The sequence below is a fragment of the Parus major genome, chromosome 6, assembly GCF_001522545.3.
Source record: "Parus major isolate Abel chromosome 6, Parus_major1.1, whole genome shotgun sequence".
Lineage (NCBI taxonomy): Eukaryota > Metazoa > Chordata > Aves > Passeriformes > Paridae > Parus > Parus major.
In genome coordinates this window covers 29788992-29805967 of record NC_031775.1, presented here as the reverse complement: position 1 = coordinate 29805967, position 16976 = coordinate 29788992, and the positions used below count along the sequence as shown (strand labels likewise).

Sequence of the window (16976 nt, the reverse complement as noted above, 5' to 3'; positions counted from 1 at the left end):
CAACTCCCCTGCAGTGAGCAGGGACATCTTATCCCTCTGACAAAGTAACAACCAGCAGCCATTTTTTATCAAATTTGTTACAGAAGTTATCTGCACAGATAGAAATGCTGCAAAAATGATCATTATAGAGAAAGCACTGGCTGAGACTTTGTAGTAACAGCGCTTTTCTTGTGCCAGTAAAATAAAAAGCAAACTTTTTTTGGAATGCATTAACATTTTTCTTTCAGAATAAATGAGAAAAATCATACTGACAAAGATGGGATGGGTAAAAATACATTTTGTTGCATAAAGATGGATGTTTTTACATGCAAATTGCTGGAGCATAAATGATGGAACAAACAAGAGGCTTATCCTTGAAGTTTATTTTTAAAAAACACAATGATGTTTTCCTCAGACATGTTAACCAGTAGAATTCCCAAATACCAGTAGGGTTCTGTAGAATTCCAGTGTACACATATATTGGCAAAAAATATATTAAACAGAGTGTCTTAGTAATTTTTATTTAGATTTCAAATCAGGCAGTTGGCAGACCAGAACACAAAATTTTTAAAGTATTTTTAAGCCTGACACGGTGTTGTGCATTTTGGTGATTTGTTTGTTAAGTAATAATTTTCAGTTTATCATGTTTGGGATTTTTGAAAACATTACTTTGCAGTTAAAGATCCTCATTTTTATTTTATTGAAATCTAGTCCTTTATATAGATTAAGAGCCAGGTAGCTGTACAATGTTTCAATATGAAGTGGTAAAATGACTTTAAGAATTGTATTCAAATGTAATTAGTCTTTTCTTTCCTCTCACAGGGAAATTGCTTTTACTAGACAGCTTTATGTAAAAGCTCCCGATCTCTCTTTTTATTATATGGGTTTCTACATTCATTCATGCCCCAAAATGAGATACAAGGTAAAGTGTGTTTTCACTTATTTCCTTTGTGTGCTGTTATTCAAAGCTTTTGACAGTGTTCATAGTAATATAATATTTTGTAATTGTCATTTTGGATTTTAATGTAGACTTTATATTGTTAAATTTGAATGCTGGTTACTATTTAACTTGGCTTAGTTATTTATTTTTTTTTCTCCCAATTTAGCTGCATGTGCTATTTATTACATCTTGGCTTAAGAGAGGTTTTCAAGGCTGTCAGATAATTATTTGTCCTTTGGTTACCTGGCTATCTTGTATTTGCAGGATCTCTTCCAATACACTGAAATTCTCCCTTTTTGAGGCTGGCATATTTGTAACTGTTGCTTAGTGACTCCAGGCAGTGATAAGATGTCTTCTTGGGCTTGGCTGGGTTTTACTCTTTATTTTTTGTTAGAGGCTGGGGACTTGCTCCATGACACTCCATGAAAGCAGTGAGAACTTTGGTGAGCAGAGATCCTGAGCCAGAGCAGATTTTGAGGAGAGGATCAGGAGAATCCATGGAACATTTGCAGAAACCACTTTGGCTGCTTTGGAAGCCCTGGTGGCTTCACCTTTGTTCAGACCTCAGTGCCTAAGAGTGTCTTTCTTGTGGCTTTACATCTTGTGAATGTGGTACCTTTTCTCTTTAAGCATATTAAAGCATATCTTTAAGCTTTTAGATATTATTGATACAATTTCAGAGTGCTGGACATTGATAGCAGTTTGCTGAACACTTACACATAACCATTTTGATCTGTTAATGATAAGGAAAGAGAAAAAGTTCACAAAATCTAGGAAATAGGCAAAGTGTTTTAATTTCCTTTATTCCCCCTCTCAAAATGTGCTAAAAATCTGCAGTTTTCAGCTGCTTTTCAAATAGCCAAAAATTGTGAGGCTCATTAAAGTGATGGTTGTGAAAGAATTTCATCTGAATTATGGCCTATGCAATGGGTGACCATGATGATTCAGTCTTCTGAAAACAACAAATCCCTCTTATTTTGTTAGATGATGTGTTTGTTTGTGTCCCCTTTGCCAACTTGAATTTTCATGTCTGTGTGCTGGCCAAACAAAGAGAATGTTAAAATGTTATGTTTGATGGAAGAAGATGGATGAGTTGAAAACATCTGCCCTCTGTCATCTGAATCGTCATAAAGGCTGTAACATCACCACCTTGAACCAAAGGTTTTGATTACTTCCTCTATTCTTTGGAGATATTGAAAAGTTTGTTTATGTTGAGACACTGCAGTTTAACATCCCTTGTCTCTTCTACAACCTGCATGGTTCAGGACTTGTAAAAGGAATGGATGTCATTTACCAGGTCACTTAAGAAACAAATCTGGCAATAACAGCAAAAAGAAAAAATCCCATTTCTAAAAGATATCATGGCTAAGAAACTTGGGGTTCAGCTGCTTGTAGTTCTTTACTAAAAAAAAAAAAAAGTTTTACTAAAACTTTGTGTACATGGATTAAATAAAGGTCACACCTGAGGCATTGCATTAGAGGAGCCACTCTACATCTGTATTATTTATTATAATGTTTTGTTGAGCCTGTGCTGCAATTTGAAAATGATTGCATCAGGAATACAACGCTCCCACAATGCTTCTAGATTTCATTCTTAAATAATGGAAATTGATTAAATTGTAGTGGGAGTATTTTACTCCTTGTTTCCTTCAGAGAAGCTCTTTTGCTTCCCTTGCTTAGAATTAATGACTATTTGATATGGCTGTGATTTGGTAGAATACACATTGTAGTCTTCCAGAAACCTGCATATGTCAGTGTGTTAGGTAATTAAAGCTGGAGCAGGGACTGGGGAGGATAAGAAGAAAAGCCTGTACATGTGAGATTAGAACACACATAATGCTCTCTGCTGGGACAGCAATAATCTAATAATTGAATTGCAAGGACCTTTGTTCTATTTTATATTTCTTTTCCTGAATGTATTTGTTTCACAAGTAGACAAAAGTAATGGAATTGCAAATCAGGTTGACATTAATTCTGTAGTTCCACTTTTCCCTCACTGAAATAGAACACCAGAACCAAATTATCAACCAAACCTCTGAAATGCAGCTGGATAATGCTGCTGCCCTTGTGAAGTGATTGGGAGTGGTGAAGTAGGGTGGGGAAGTACTGACTTTGCAGATTAAGTAATTTCAGTAATGCCTGGTTGGCTTAGAGGCATTTCATGTGGAAGATTTTGCTTTATTGCAGTTTAATAGAGATGTTAGAGGCTCCCTCCCCTTAATGATATTTCTGTGGAAGAGTGACAGGCTGTGTGTGGGTGCCTGATGTTAAACTGGTGTCAGGTAAGGAAATGAAATGAAGGAAAGAAAGAGGAGGAGCTGAAAAGCTATCCACTGGGTTTCCAGCCTTTTCCTTGTCATTTTCTTTGCAAATTATTTGTCCTGGGATGTTGAGAAATGGAGGCTGAGCACAGGAGCACTTCTCTGTATGGGAATTGTCTCACAAGCACTTACACTGAAGGCACAGGATTTGGGGAATTGTTATTGGGGTCAGTGTGTGGCCATTTCATCTGAAGGATTCTCTTTCCACACCTGGTACAATTTGGTGTGTGAATGATGTGTAATCCACTGGAAGAATGGAAGCCTGAAAGTCCTGGAAGCAGATCCCAGAGCTGGGATTCCTGTGGTACAGTAACAGAGTTGGAGAATTCTGGATTCTCAGGCAGGAAGATGAATGGTTAGAGTATCATCTAACCCATGGATGAGACATAATTACAGAGGTTTTTAAAATAGAGCTTCCTTTTGACTCACTGTTCCCATTCCTTTTGTTCCCAAGCAGCCAACATTGATTGCAATGTGATTTCAGGGCAGTGGAGTCCCAGTGAAATTACTTAAAGATGGGGGAAGGGACTCCACTGCAATATTTGGCTATCTTTTAGTTCCCAGCCTCTGTCAGATTTGTTCCCATGTATGGGTTAATATTTACAAACCAGTAAAATAAAATCTACATTAACTTGAGACAAAAGGATTCCTGTAGTCCTGTTACGTTAATATGGAAAAATCCAGTGAAAAACCTTAAGCAATGGCTTTGTTCCATTTTTTCTGGGTAGGTTAGGGTAATACAAGATTTAAATGGTTCTCTGAAGAAATTCATGACCTTGTGGGAAACCTTCTCAGGCTCTGTTAGATGTGGTAGTTCTCACACTGGAAAACAGTCTCCTGGAAAACTGTCCACGAGTCATATGATGCAAAGTCTTTTTCCTAATGCATTTTGGAGTGTGTGATAAAGTTTTAACCATAAGAAAGTATTTTACTTGAAAATGAGGTTGGTCTCAGGGTTGATTCTCAATGTGTTTAAGTCCTGTCTATCAATGTTTGCAGTTAAATGCAGTAATTTACAAGCATATTTATGGAATTACAGAAATAAAAGAAGCACCTTTAGCAAGCAGCCATATCAGAAAAATGCTTGAGAGAACCTTGGGTTTTCTTCCCAAATTGATATTCTATTTTATTCTGCATCCCTCAAGTAAAAAAATTCACTCTGTAGCTCTACATTACTAAATTCATATTTTCTGATCACTTCTGAACTCTAAGGTCCTTTCTGTTCTTTCCATTGCAGTCCTTTAATACTGATTTTGAGTCTTGTGATGGGTGACATTAAATAGATTTTGAGGTTGGGTTTCTGGTATAAAAATAAGCGTATTTGCTGCCTTGCATTGGCCATTTGGCCTCTGTTGACCTTAAATCCCTTTCTCCTCTAAGTTTTTGTTCTGGGAAGAATTTCCCAGAATCCTGGGAAGGATTTCTATGGATTGTTGAAATCCGTAGAAGGATTTCTATGTTGAAATAGAAAAGGATTTCTATTTCAACATAGAATTGTTGACATTTTCTATGTGAGTTTCCTTAATTCTGGGTTTTGTGAGGCTTTTTCAGTGCTGGTATTTGCATGCAAACACTGCATTTGGAGTGTGGCTCAGTCCTTGTTTTGGTCAAGGATGTGCTTCCCCTGGAGGCCACCCCACTGATGCTGGTAAATAACTCTGAGAGCACTTTGAAGTGCACAGCAGATTTAATGTCTTCATGCTGTGTTATCTCTGTGTGCCATTTTAAGACCATTCTATGATGTGAAGAGGTGTTTTGACTGAAACCTTTATCCAGACTTGTATGCAGGCCAAAGTAAATGGAATTATTTCAAACAGTCTCCTTTGGTATCAAGTCATGGCCAGACTTCAGATAGATGGAATACTAGAAAGGGCTCTGAAATGTCAGAAAAGAAACAAAAGGCTGATTCAACTGTGATTAATCATTCTTAAACTAAATACCTCAGATTGACTGTGGTCGTAAGCGGTGCCCCTGGAATTTTATGGCACTTGAGAGCCAATTTCTTTGGCTGCTTTCAGGAATTTCAGCATCACTCTTCGTGCAGCAGTGAAATGCATCCAGTGGTAGCCTGCATGTCCAAGATCCACAGGAGCCTGGCTCATCTTCCCCTGCCCAGCCTCTTTCACCATGTCTCACCATGGAATTTAGTTCATGTTTTCAGTAAGATCAGATTTGCTGTGTAAAGGGAAATTTGTGAGGGAAGGAGATTTAACCTGACATGCCTTAATGTGATCCTCTGTGATTTTGGGGGTGTAAGCACGTCCTTGTTATGGTTCTGAACAACAAAAAGCTTTGCTAAATATGTCACCAGTTCCACACAAAAAGAGCTGGTGCTTTTATACCTCCGTGTGTCATCTTTTTATTCAGCCTCCTTTTCTCACTGGTGTTACTATTTACCTTAAAATGGGAAAATAGGATTAGCTGGGAGGAGTTTGGAGGACTGGAGTTGCCCTGAAACTAATGGCTTTACCAGGATTAATTTTGCAAGTTTATAGAAGTAAATCTGAATTGCAATTAGTACAAAACAACTTTTTATGTAAGCAGGTCATAAAGAGCCAACAAAATATCCTGAAAAGTCTGTCTTGTTATACAGTGTCAAGTTGTTGGTTGCAGCACCATTTGATAATAAAGAAATGAAGTATCTGCATTGTAAAATCATTCTTTACTCTAAGAAAGCAATAACAGTTTTGGCAACACAGTGGTTTTGCTTTTTTTTGGCAGGACCATTAGAGACAAACAGCAAATGATAAAGACAAAAACATGTATTAAAGTCCTGAGAATTATAAGTTACACAAGTGGGGAGGTAATCCCTGCTTTTTTGTGTGTCTTATTAACATCATTTTTATCCTACTTCTGCCTTCCTTCCATTCCTGGACTTCCCTGGGATCCTCCTCTACATGAGCAGCAGCAGCTAAAAATTGAACATTGATTTCTTCAGAGCTCTGGCCTTACCCCAGCTGCTCCTTCTAATGGGTTGGGTTAGTGCCTGAGACTCTGAATTCTAGTGGAGTTTTGGGCATTAAAACCCAAAGAGATTTTGAGAAATCTTTTAGAGTGATCAAAACTTCCAGAAGGATTTTGTGTGATTGTCTTGATGTACATGTGTTAAATGCTTCTGAAAATCAAACTGCTTTAATGTTCCTTCAAGGTGTATCTGGTGCAAAAAGTCTTTATCTCTCTCCATGTGTTTTATCCAATGTGTTTTGACCAGGAGGGATGTCTGGTTTTTGGATGTGAGAAGGCAGGTGCTCTATTGATGATTGCAGAATCACAACTTTTTTTTTTAATCTCCTTTCCTTTTGTTTCTTCCTTCTATAAAAGCTTTTTCCTTTCACCTTTCCTTATCTGAAAGCCTGTGCCATGTAAATGGAACTGAACATGTTGGAATAAACAACTATGAGAATGTGGGACAGAATAAAAACACCATGGGTGAAAAATTATTAGTTCTTTAGTTCTTGATGTCTCACTAGTGATAAATATTTAAAAGCTTTTCTGCTTTACTTTTAACAGCTTCTTACAAAGTGTTTGAGGCCACTTTCTAGCTTTTCTTTTTCTTCAAGACACTTGTAGGGAGGTTGTGAAAAAACACATTATTATGAGCATCAGCAAGCAGGAATACAGAGATTCTCCATTCTGGATAGCAACAGCCATAACTGACTGCTGACAGGGCATTTCCACTGAAAATGTAATTGTTTAAAACAGAATATCAGTTTTTGTGTATATTTCCATGTTTTTCATAGCAGATTAAGATAATCAATGCAATTACTCAATAGCGTCTTTATTTTTTCCCTAAGCTGTTGTTTTTTCTTGTGTATAATTGGTAAATTATTACAGTTTTTCCTCAGTACAGGTGTTGAGGCAGCATTTTTCTGCAATCCCATTTTTCTCCTAGAAACAGACACAGACCCCAGCCATGACTTTTTGCTTCACTTCACTTCTGGTAAAATATTTTCAATGGGGATTTACTTTTTCTGTCATTTCAGTTCCCTTGGGAGAGAAGTGAACATGTCCCTGGGGATTTATTTTTCTAATGTTGGAAATGTTTATGTTCCCAATATTAGAAATCCATGTTTCTTTTTATTTGTTTATGGAGTTTAAGATGCCTGAAGTTTTAGCAGAAATAAAATTAAAGTAATATGTATATTTATGTTTGATAATATTATTTCTAGGCTTTTATCAGGGCAGATGATGTTTGTTCTGACCTCTGAGTTCAACAAGTCTCTTTCTCATTATTACACCTTGAGAAAATAAACTTGGTTTGGATCAAGTTATTTTCATGTGATCTGTAAAAAACCCAACCATATTCTGTATATTCAGGATTCCCAGTTCAAATGTTGTGAGGAATAAACATAGAAATGTGATTAATGTGACATTAACTACTTACATTTGCACATCAGCAGGGATGTGTTTTTTGTGTGTAAAGAACCTTTTACTTGTTACAGGAATCTTCTTAATTTGGGACAACTTAACTATATTTTTTTTTAATAAATATGATTTTGCTAATTTGTTTAAGATTTAAAAATGTGAGCTAAAATTCTACCTTAAGAACCCAAGAGTAAGAGGCACAGTTTGTTAAATTTGTCATTTCTGTGCTAGTGGATCGTTTTAGAGTTACTGGAGGTAACTTGCCTGTCTCTGTCAAAAGGAGCTGCTAAAAAGATTTATTCAGGATCATGTTAATAAACCTGAGGCAAACCATCTTCTGAATGATGGTAGCTGGTGGAAATTTATCAAGTCTAATTCATGACTCAGCATAGTCATAAATTCCCTGCTTATTTCTGACTTACACTAAATCTTAGTTGAAGGCTCATTTGGGGACTCCATAGCAACAGCTGGCAGTTAAAGTGAGAACTGTAAATTGGGAAATGCAGAGACAAAAGAGCTGTGGATTTTGTTTGGGTGCCTTTCTTGTGGTTTTGGTTTTTTGGTTTTTGGTTTCATTTTTTTGTTGTTGTTTGTTTTTTTTAAGGGAGAATAATATATTTCACAATTCATATGTCTTTAATTTTTTCCGTCATATGAGAAATGAGGTCAAAATTCCCATTTCAGGATTTTCCAATTATAGTTCCACAAACCCATTAGTCCTTGCTAGTAAGAGTGTATGGAATTAAGAATATTTTTATGGTTTCTATCAAGCAAATAAATTGATGTAATGCTGCTCCATCAGCTTCAGTTTCTTGATTTAATAATTTTGTATGGTCCTCAAACACTAATTAACACCTTGTACTTCTGAATTTTGTCTTTGTCTCTTTGTGGCAATTCCCAAAAGTGAGTTAATTTGAATATTCAGAGGNTTATGGTTTCTATCAAGCAAATAAATTGATGTAATGCTGCTCCATCAGCTTCAGTTTCTTGATTTAATAATTTTGGATGGTCCTCAAACACTAATTAACACCTTATTAGTGTTTGAGGACCATCAAACACTAATGATGTTTTGATGTTTGCAGAGAGATGTTAAATTTTGTACTTCTGAATTTTGTCTTTGTCTCTCTGTGGCAATTCCCAAAAGTGAGTTAATTTGAATATTCAGAGGTGGACACTGTGCAGTGCTGTGATGGGACAGGTGGAAACACATTTCTGAAGATAATTCACTTTTCCTGACACAGTCCCTATGTGAGGCTGTTCACAGCCAGGCCAGTTCAGATGTTGGACAAAATATTGAAGTTCTTGTGCCCTACAGAAAAGTCAAATCTGTCACCAAAGTGTGAAAGAGTTACTGGTGAAACTGGTTCATTTAATCTCTGCACACATTTATTGAAGATGGCAACACTTGGAGTGTTGGATCTCTCATTTAATTCCAAATCCAGCTGCTCTTATTTTTGCTGTTTTGCTGATTATATAAGCTCTAATTAGGCAATATTGTCAAGTGGAATTTATTTGTTCTGAAAGCCTGGAGCTCCTGCTTTTCCTGGCTCTGCCATATTTCACTTGTGGCCTTTACAGTAGGAGCTGGCTGACAAGCCACTTAATCTACACAAGAGATGTTTTCTCTCCAGTTTTCCAGGAAAGGTTTAATGGGAGATACTTTAATGAGGCCTGGTTTAACTAAGACCTCATTAATTTTACAGAGGTAGCACAGTACACTCCTCTGAAGTGTTACATGTAATCTAGATGACAATTCATTATTATGAATGATTATTTTCTTTGAGTTTGTTTAGCTGCTGACTGTACCAAGTCTCCAAGTAAAAGTATAATTAATGAACAGAATATATTAATCAGGTCCTATTATTTATCCTCAACCCTGATGTTAAACACAGTCTAGTTTGCAAAAAGTTCAACATCAGTACTTGGATGGGAATGAGAGTCCCAGAATCCTGTAGAGGTGAGTGATTTGGAGCCAGGAGGGAAAAGTGGAATCATGGATTGTGTAGTCCATCCCTTTATTGTAATACAGGTTCAGTTATATTTGTGTTAACTTTTAAAACCTGTAGGAGGTGAGCAAAGGGCCTCCCTTGATACACCCATGCATCTCTCTGCCTTGGTGAGTGTATATTAGAATATATGTTCTTTCTTTAGTGGTCATCCCACTGAAATTTTGTTAGTTAGTGTTTCACCTAAGCTTTTCTTCCTGAAGAATGAGATTCTTATTTATTTTTTGTTGTAGTTGTGTTTGTTTTGTAGATTTTTTTTTGCAACACCCTTCCAACATCTCCTTAATGTCTCTTCATGGGCTTCTCTAAAAACCCCAATCAACCACCCACCAAAAATACCCCTCAATTCCTCCTTCAAGTCTCATTTTTTAAGCTTTTGATAATTTATTTTTTTTTCCATGCAGCCTAGAATATTTTCATCAACCAATGTATTTTTGTCCTAGAGAATGGTGGCTAAAATTAGGCCCTCAGATGCTGAGGTCAGCATTTGTTTGTGTAACATGAGGTACTGCCTTCATTGTGCTGGGGGAGATAGTAACCTCTGGAGACAAGGAGAAAGGGTGGAAAGGGGGAGAAGAAATGGGAATTGTGCAGCTACAAAGTTTTCAGAATGGGCTAAATTGGGATGTGGGCTGAGTTATTTTTAGTGTCCAGGTTCGTGACTGCGTGACTGTGAAATAAAATGTGTGTGCTGGTGAATTTCTCTGCTGTCCATTCTGCTTTAGCTAAGTCTGTGTTAAAACTTGAGTTTTTCTTTCTTTCAGAAGAGAATGTTGCATTAAATGAGTTGACAGGGCATAAAAGGTTTCTTGGTTTTTCCTTCCAGTGCTTATGGAGATCTGCTGGATGAATTTTATCTTCCTTAATGTAGGAAATTGTTATTTATAGTATTATAGTAAATACTTGAGGTGACAGCTCAAAGTGAAAAATGAAGAATTAAAATGTAGAGCAAGGCTATGACAGTACTGGCTTACAGATGATGGTAATTAATTGTGTTTTCACACCACCAGCATATCCCTGGTAGGGGAGCAGATTATTTCATGTTATCCTGTGGTAGCCACCAATATTATTTAGATGCAAGTAATTAAAAACAAATTTCTATTCTATTTAATTGATGTTAGTGACAGTAGTTGAAGTTTGTGGAGCTTAGGAAGCTCTTGGGTGGTGCTGAGTTTTCCCCAGAGATCCTTGAGGGCTCTGAGTGGCTGCACAGAGCAGAGCCCCAAGCAGGAGGGTCAATGGGGAAGTGAAATATTTTTGTTAAAGCTCATTTAAAGTTTTTTCTTAATCTAATAAAATCAGTTCCCAAGGGGTTTCAAAGGTTGCCTCACTGTGGAGACCTGGGAGCTTGATAAGTTGTTGTCTTTTTGAGTGCAAATTAAAAAATAAAGCCAAAAATCAGCAACCCCAAAGCCCCCCTTGGTGTTTTCCAGCACTGCCCCAAGGTTTCTGCTTGTCCTGGGAGAATTAACCACTGCCAAAAACTTCATTTTGTGTAGCTGTTCTCAGCTGAAGAACTGAATTGTTCTAAAAGGAATGACTGAAACTGCTCAGAGTAGTTATCTGCTGTGTTAGATGTGTTGGATAATTTGGGGATTTTTACTAGAAAGGTTCCAAGGGAGTAGAGCATCCTTTTTAATAGCATAGGATAGTGTTTGCTTCCTTCCTTTTTCTTGTTCAGAATAAAAGTGTTTTCACAAATAACACTGAGACTGGATGACAAAAAAAAGGGTGTGAAAATGACTCCATTGTTAATTAATTGAAGAAGAATGGGTCTGTGGAGCAAAAGTACATAGGACCCAAAATCTATCTTTGTCCCACCACAAATGCACTGTTGTTCTGTGAATGGACAGAAGACAAGATGAGCTTTTTGTTCCATTGATCTATTGATTTTATTTATTTATTTCAGCTATTAGGGCTGGTGTTCTCAAGGGGTGCTTAGTGATCGTATGGGCAGCATATCCATGATTTATTTCATGATTTTTTTTTTCCTTGTGTTCTTTTCATTTTAATCTTTACCAGTTGGCATTGTGTGGCTTGTTAATTGCTTTTAACTATCTTCCATTCAGGGGAAAGGGAGGAAGGCAGAGAGATGTTAAATTTTATTTTTAGAAATGTTTAGGAACATTTTTGGCTGCTGTCCTTCAGATGTGCAGATCTTGATTAAACTTACTTGACTCAAACTGATGAAAGTTTTAGTCATTTGAACTTATGTCAGTATTTATTGGCATAATATAATGTATGCAAAGCACACAAGTGTTTATACCACTTTGCTGTCTATTTTAGAAGTGTGTTAAAAATGCAGGGAAGTGCATGAGGCTGCTTTCGTGTTTCAAATGCATGCCCACAAGTACAGGGTGCAGCTTTATTGATTTGAAAATAGGGTGATTGCCTGGGCAATTTTTAGTTATTTTTAACTTTGAAAAGCAGGGACTGTAAAGTGTTAAAATGGCAACAAAGTGCTTGACTTCTATAAGCACAGTTCTAATTTAATACTCCCCTAATCCTATATTTGGGAGGATGCTTAATACACCCTTTAATTAGCAGGTTTTGGAATGATCAGGACTTACACAGCCTATAGTATAGTTACTAATTCCAACCCATTTGCCTCCAAATTTGTTTTCTAATGTGAAGGGGTTTATAAAGCAAAGTTTCCAAACATCTGGCATTAGGAGAAAACTGAAGTGTTGATGTTTCAGCTCAAAGACTTTGAGGATACATAACATTAACCAGTCTGTTTTCCTAAACACACACGTTTGTGTACCTTAAATGGCAGGAATTCAGATGGAAGCATAATGGGGAACGTGTTGTGCCCAGCTAAGAGAAGTGTGGGGCAGTTTTACAGGGCCACGAGCTTAATGGATGCAAAGCTGCACAAGGATTGACTGCTACAAAACCTCCCACTATAATTTCATTTTGTTCAGCTTTGCATGCTAGAAATGAACTTACTTGACAAGAATTCTAGGATTAGAAGTTTCATGTTTTGTTTATAATTATGGAGACAGAGTTTAATAACATGAGGAGTTTGAAATCAAGTCAGTGTCAAAAAGAACATGTTGAAAGGATACAATTATTTTTACTGTGTTGTGTCCTCAGGCAGTTATTATTTTCTTCAAAACAACTTAACAAAAATTCAGTACATCTCTATCTAGCCATGTTCTCAGTGTCTTATTCCTACATTTGTTTAGTGTTCCTCTTGGATTCTTTCCTCATTTTTTTATATCTAATATGGTCTCAGAGGGAATGCATTGAAGCCTCGGGGCTCTCTCAGTTCAGTATTTTTTCTGAAAACTAATGTAGCTATAGGCTGGTTTTCAGTTTGGAGTGTTAAGGAGGAGAGAGCCAAATACATTCTGGGCTCTGGGGAGACCTCAGATCTCCTTCCAGTGCCTAAAGAGGCTCCAAGAGAACTGGAGAGGGACCTGGAGAAGGGATGGAGTGACAGGACGAGGGGGAATGGCTTCCACTGCCAGAGGGCTGGGATAGATGGGATATTGGGAAGGAATTCTTTACTCTGAGGTTGCCCAGAGAAGCTGTGGCTGCCCCAAAGCTGGGAGTTCCAGGCTGGGTTGGACGAGGCTGGAGCAAGCTGGGGTGGTGGAAGGTGAGTGGAATGAGCTGAGCTTGGAGGTCCCTTCCAACCCCAACCATTCCATGGCTCTGTGGTTCCATGATGATGGGAAGCTGGCAGGGGCTGTGGTGGCAGTTCACATTCTGCTTCTAGCAGTGCTGGGGCTGTTGCCACTCACAGATGTTGGAGCTGGAGGTGGATGTGGTCCCACTTCCCTTCCACTTTTCCAGTCTGGGACACCCTGAGCCATCTCTTCTGGGTGCAAAAACTGTCACGTTGTTACAGCCCAGGTTTTTGTCTGTTCTGAGCCTGCTGCAGGGATGGCTTCAGCTCAGCCGGGCAGTTGGAGCTCCTTGGGGTGGGATGGTCCCAAGGTGGTCAGATGCTCTCCTGCTGAGAAGGGACTCCTGGGAGAACACAGAGGCTTTGTTTACAAATTCCCCTCTCCCAGCAAACAAGGCAGGCTTGTTTAACAAACACTTGACAAACAAAACGGACCTAAAATTACAGTGCTTGTCTCATGAATGAAAACTTACTATGAAAATAAACATTTTTAGGGACAACAGAAGGAACTTCTTTTAAATCACACATGTTTTGATGGCCCAGAATTTTTGTACAGATACTCATTGATCCATTGTGCAGATAGCTGTTGCTTTGGTTGCTGTTAAAGTTTAAGTTCTAACACATGCTTGGAACACTGGCAAAGCTAGCCTTTGTATTTATTTATTCAGTTTTTAATCTGCAGATGTAAGGGAGACGAGTGGGCTTCAATTTTTTGGCAGAGGTGCATTACTCCATCCTTGTAATACAAATTGTAGACACTGAAAGACTGAGATTTATCATTGCCTTTTTTCCTCCTTCAGATTTTTAGTCTGAGTAACATGTTTGTGTGTGCATTGAGGATACCTTACCATGAATTTCCAATATTATTTAGTCAGGGTCCTGCAAAAATGGTTTACTAATGAACTTTCCTGTGCTGTTGTTTCCCTTTGTCTTAGAGCTTTGCTCTTTTTCTTCTATCCTGAAATTGCTGTTAATATCTATTTGCCTGTATGTGCCACTGTTTTTGAGGTTTCTTCAGTGCTGGGCTAGGACTAAAGACAAATTACTTGGCTTTTACTCCATTTTTTATTGTTTGGCTTAAAAAGACTTGTCTAGTTCCCCATGTATTGGTTGAAAGCCTTGAAGTTAAAAATCTTGCACTGTTCTGAATTTCTGGCTTTGGAATATTATTTCTTGTTCTTAGATATATGAAAGCAGCTAGAAATGAAAAAAGCAGGACTGACAAATTTTAAAGCAACCTTGTTTTTTGACATGATTTAATTGTGTAAAGTTTGAAAACCCCATATAGAATATCTTTATCTAAAGCCAACATCATGCATCTGAATTCTTAATTAGGAGTATATTTCAACTTGTGAATATCAGAGTTTCACAATTTGCAAAGTTGTCAATTAATCTGTTATTTATTTTGTCTTGAAATATTCCACAGGCTGAGTTGGTAGCTGGGCATGAGAAGCATGAAATTATTTATTCAGTATAGGGCTACCCTCACCCAGACTTCCTTGGGAAGGTCTTATTTTTCTTGCCCTCAGAGTCTGAATGGATTTTTGGCAAGTTCTGTGTGGTTTTGGCTGGGTTTTTTAAAAGCCTGTTGGAGGCTGAAGCAGGACTTTGGGGAAGCAGGACAGGAGTGGTGTTCCCAGCAGTGTGGGATGCTCTGGGCAGTCACACAGGGAGAGCTGATCCCTAGGGCTGAGCTGGAAAAGGGGCTCTGGGTGGGATGAAGAGTTGAGTTTTGGAGTTGGGAATGTTTGAGGCTGCAAACAAAACTCTCTGAGGAGTTATTGGAGAGACACTGGAAAGATGGGGAAAGCTTGGACACTGATGGACCCTGCGGAAAAGGCTTGGGAGTGAGCACAGAGCTGTGGAAATAAACATACCAGCAAAGAAGAGTCAAAAATGTCAAAAATCCAGAGAAACTGGGCAGGAAGAAAAGCAGGTCTCAATGTGCCCTGACAATTTTATCCAGGAGCTGGGAATGTGAAGTTGGATGAAGGTGCAAGAGCAGCACATGTGTTGTGAATAAAATGAGTAAATGGAGATGTCATAGATACCTGAAAAGCAAAAATATAGAATATGGCTGCTTTCCTCTTGTGTCATCCTTCAGAATTGTTGCTTAAAAGGGTGAGAAAAGTCAGGTTGGAGTTGAAGTGAGTGTTATGTCAAAATAATTTCTCGTTATCACAGAAGATTAAGAAACTAATTTACATTGGTTCAGTGCTTGGCACATTGTAACCATAGCCAATGTTTTTATAAAATGAAAAGATTGTGCACCCTGCCCTCACAACCATTTCTATCATGCTGGTGCTTTAATTCTGTGGAATTTCAATTTTCTGCTTCCAGCTGCACAGTTGTACAGAAAAAAAAATTTAAAACATACTCACTTTCATTTAAATTCTTTAATTTTGTTTATCTATTTTTTCTATTAACTAAACATAGTGTGTGGTGTTTTTACTTTGATGACTACATAGCAGAAGCCCCTTTGACAGGGAATTAATTTACTTTTCCTGTGGCATATGTCCATAAGCTACAGATGAAAGCTGTTCTTTTAGATGTGACTCCAGCTAGTGAGGTATTAATGAATGTTTAAAGCTATTTGATATCAGTGTGACAGTTTTGTGCCTCTGTGGGTAAAGTGTGGGTATAATCTATTAGGTTGTGCATATTTTTCCTGTGATTATTTCACCTTACATTAAATATAAGAAAACAAACTTTAACACTTAATTTCATACATTTAATTTAATGAACTGAAAAAACACTGTCAGTTTCCAGCAGCCCTTCAAGAGAAAGATCCACATGATTGAAACACTTATTTCTATTTCTTGTTATTTTTTGGGATTTTTTTTCCTCTTTTGCTTCTCCCAGCTGCCAAAATAAACTCCTTTTGAGATAGACCTAAGTCAACAGAGTTGGTGAGTCTCTAATGAAGCATTCTTCTTGAGGCCTCCACTTGGGTTTTATCTTTTTTTGTCATAGTTCTTTTTAATCTCCCTTTCCAAGTTTAATGCTAGGGTCTCCTTAAGAATTTCTGCTGCAGAGTCAAAGTAAACAAAGTCCATTTCAATAATCATATGATTTTTATTCCCCCAAACTCTTTGATTTTTTTTTTCAGTAAAAAGGCAATTCATATTACTTCTTTTTCTGTAATATACTTTAAAAATATCGAGCTGTTGAAAAAGTTGGCTGAAATTCAAGGAAACAAATGGCCTTCAAATTTCCAAGCTTAACTCTTCTTTATTATTGTTTTCCACTTAAGTTTCTCAAATCAATGCTTTTTTTTAGCATTCTTGAGTAGCCTCTCTCCAGATAAGACAGATTCTGGCTTCCAGCTCTAGAACAATCTCTGTGGTACCATCTTTAATTAGCTTGTTCCCAAATGAATTTTAGATGGTAATTTAATAAATGTTATCTGGTTTGATCTATTTTATTTACAGTCACAAAATCATTTTTCCTGTAAAATGTTTTGAGCACACAACCTTTTGAGTTCATAGGGAATCTCAGTCTCTAAATGGGCACAAATACACCTTAAATTAGAGACATTCCTTGGAATCTCAGTCTCGTGTGGATGTCACTGTTCTGCCAGTTTAGTATCACTGATACTAAATATTAGTGCATGAGAGAGAGAAAATGGTAATATTTGAAGCTATGGAAAGCTTTCATATTCTTAATAATATTCTTAATTTTCTGATGGTGGTCTCTGGGACTGCACCCAGTAGTAAGTTCAGTGTGTTTTT

At 37.4% G+C, this 16976-nt stretch overlaps 1 protein-coding gene across 9 annotated transcripts in view; it reads left to right on the top strand.

Annotated features, from left to right (window-relative positions):
- Window positions 1-16976, top strand: part of ATE1 (arginyltransferase 1) — a 67913-nt gene that overhangs the window by 24674 nt on the left and 26263 nt on the right. For 7 of the 9 annotated variants that reach the window (XM_015633197.1, XM_015633198.1, XM_015633194.1 and 4 more), the window contains one exon: window positions 802-901. In XM_015633197.1, the coding sequence (XP_015488683.1) occupies window positions 802-901 (100 nt within the window). Of the gene's footprint in view, window positions 1-801; window positions 902-1313; window positions 1821-5258; window positions 7508-16976 lie in introns of those variants that run through there. The other 2 variants (XM_033515464.1, XM_033515465.1) reach the window with 2 other exon arrangements.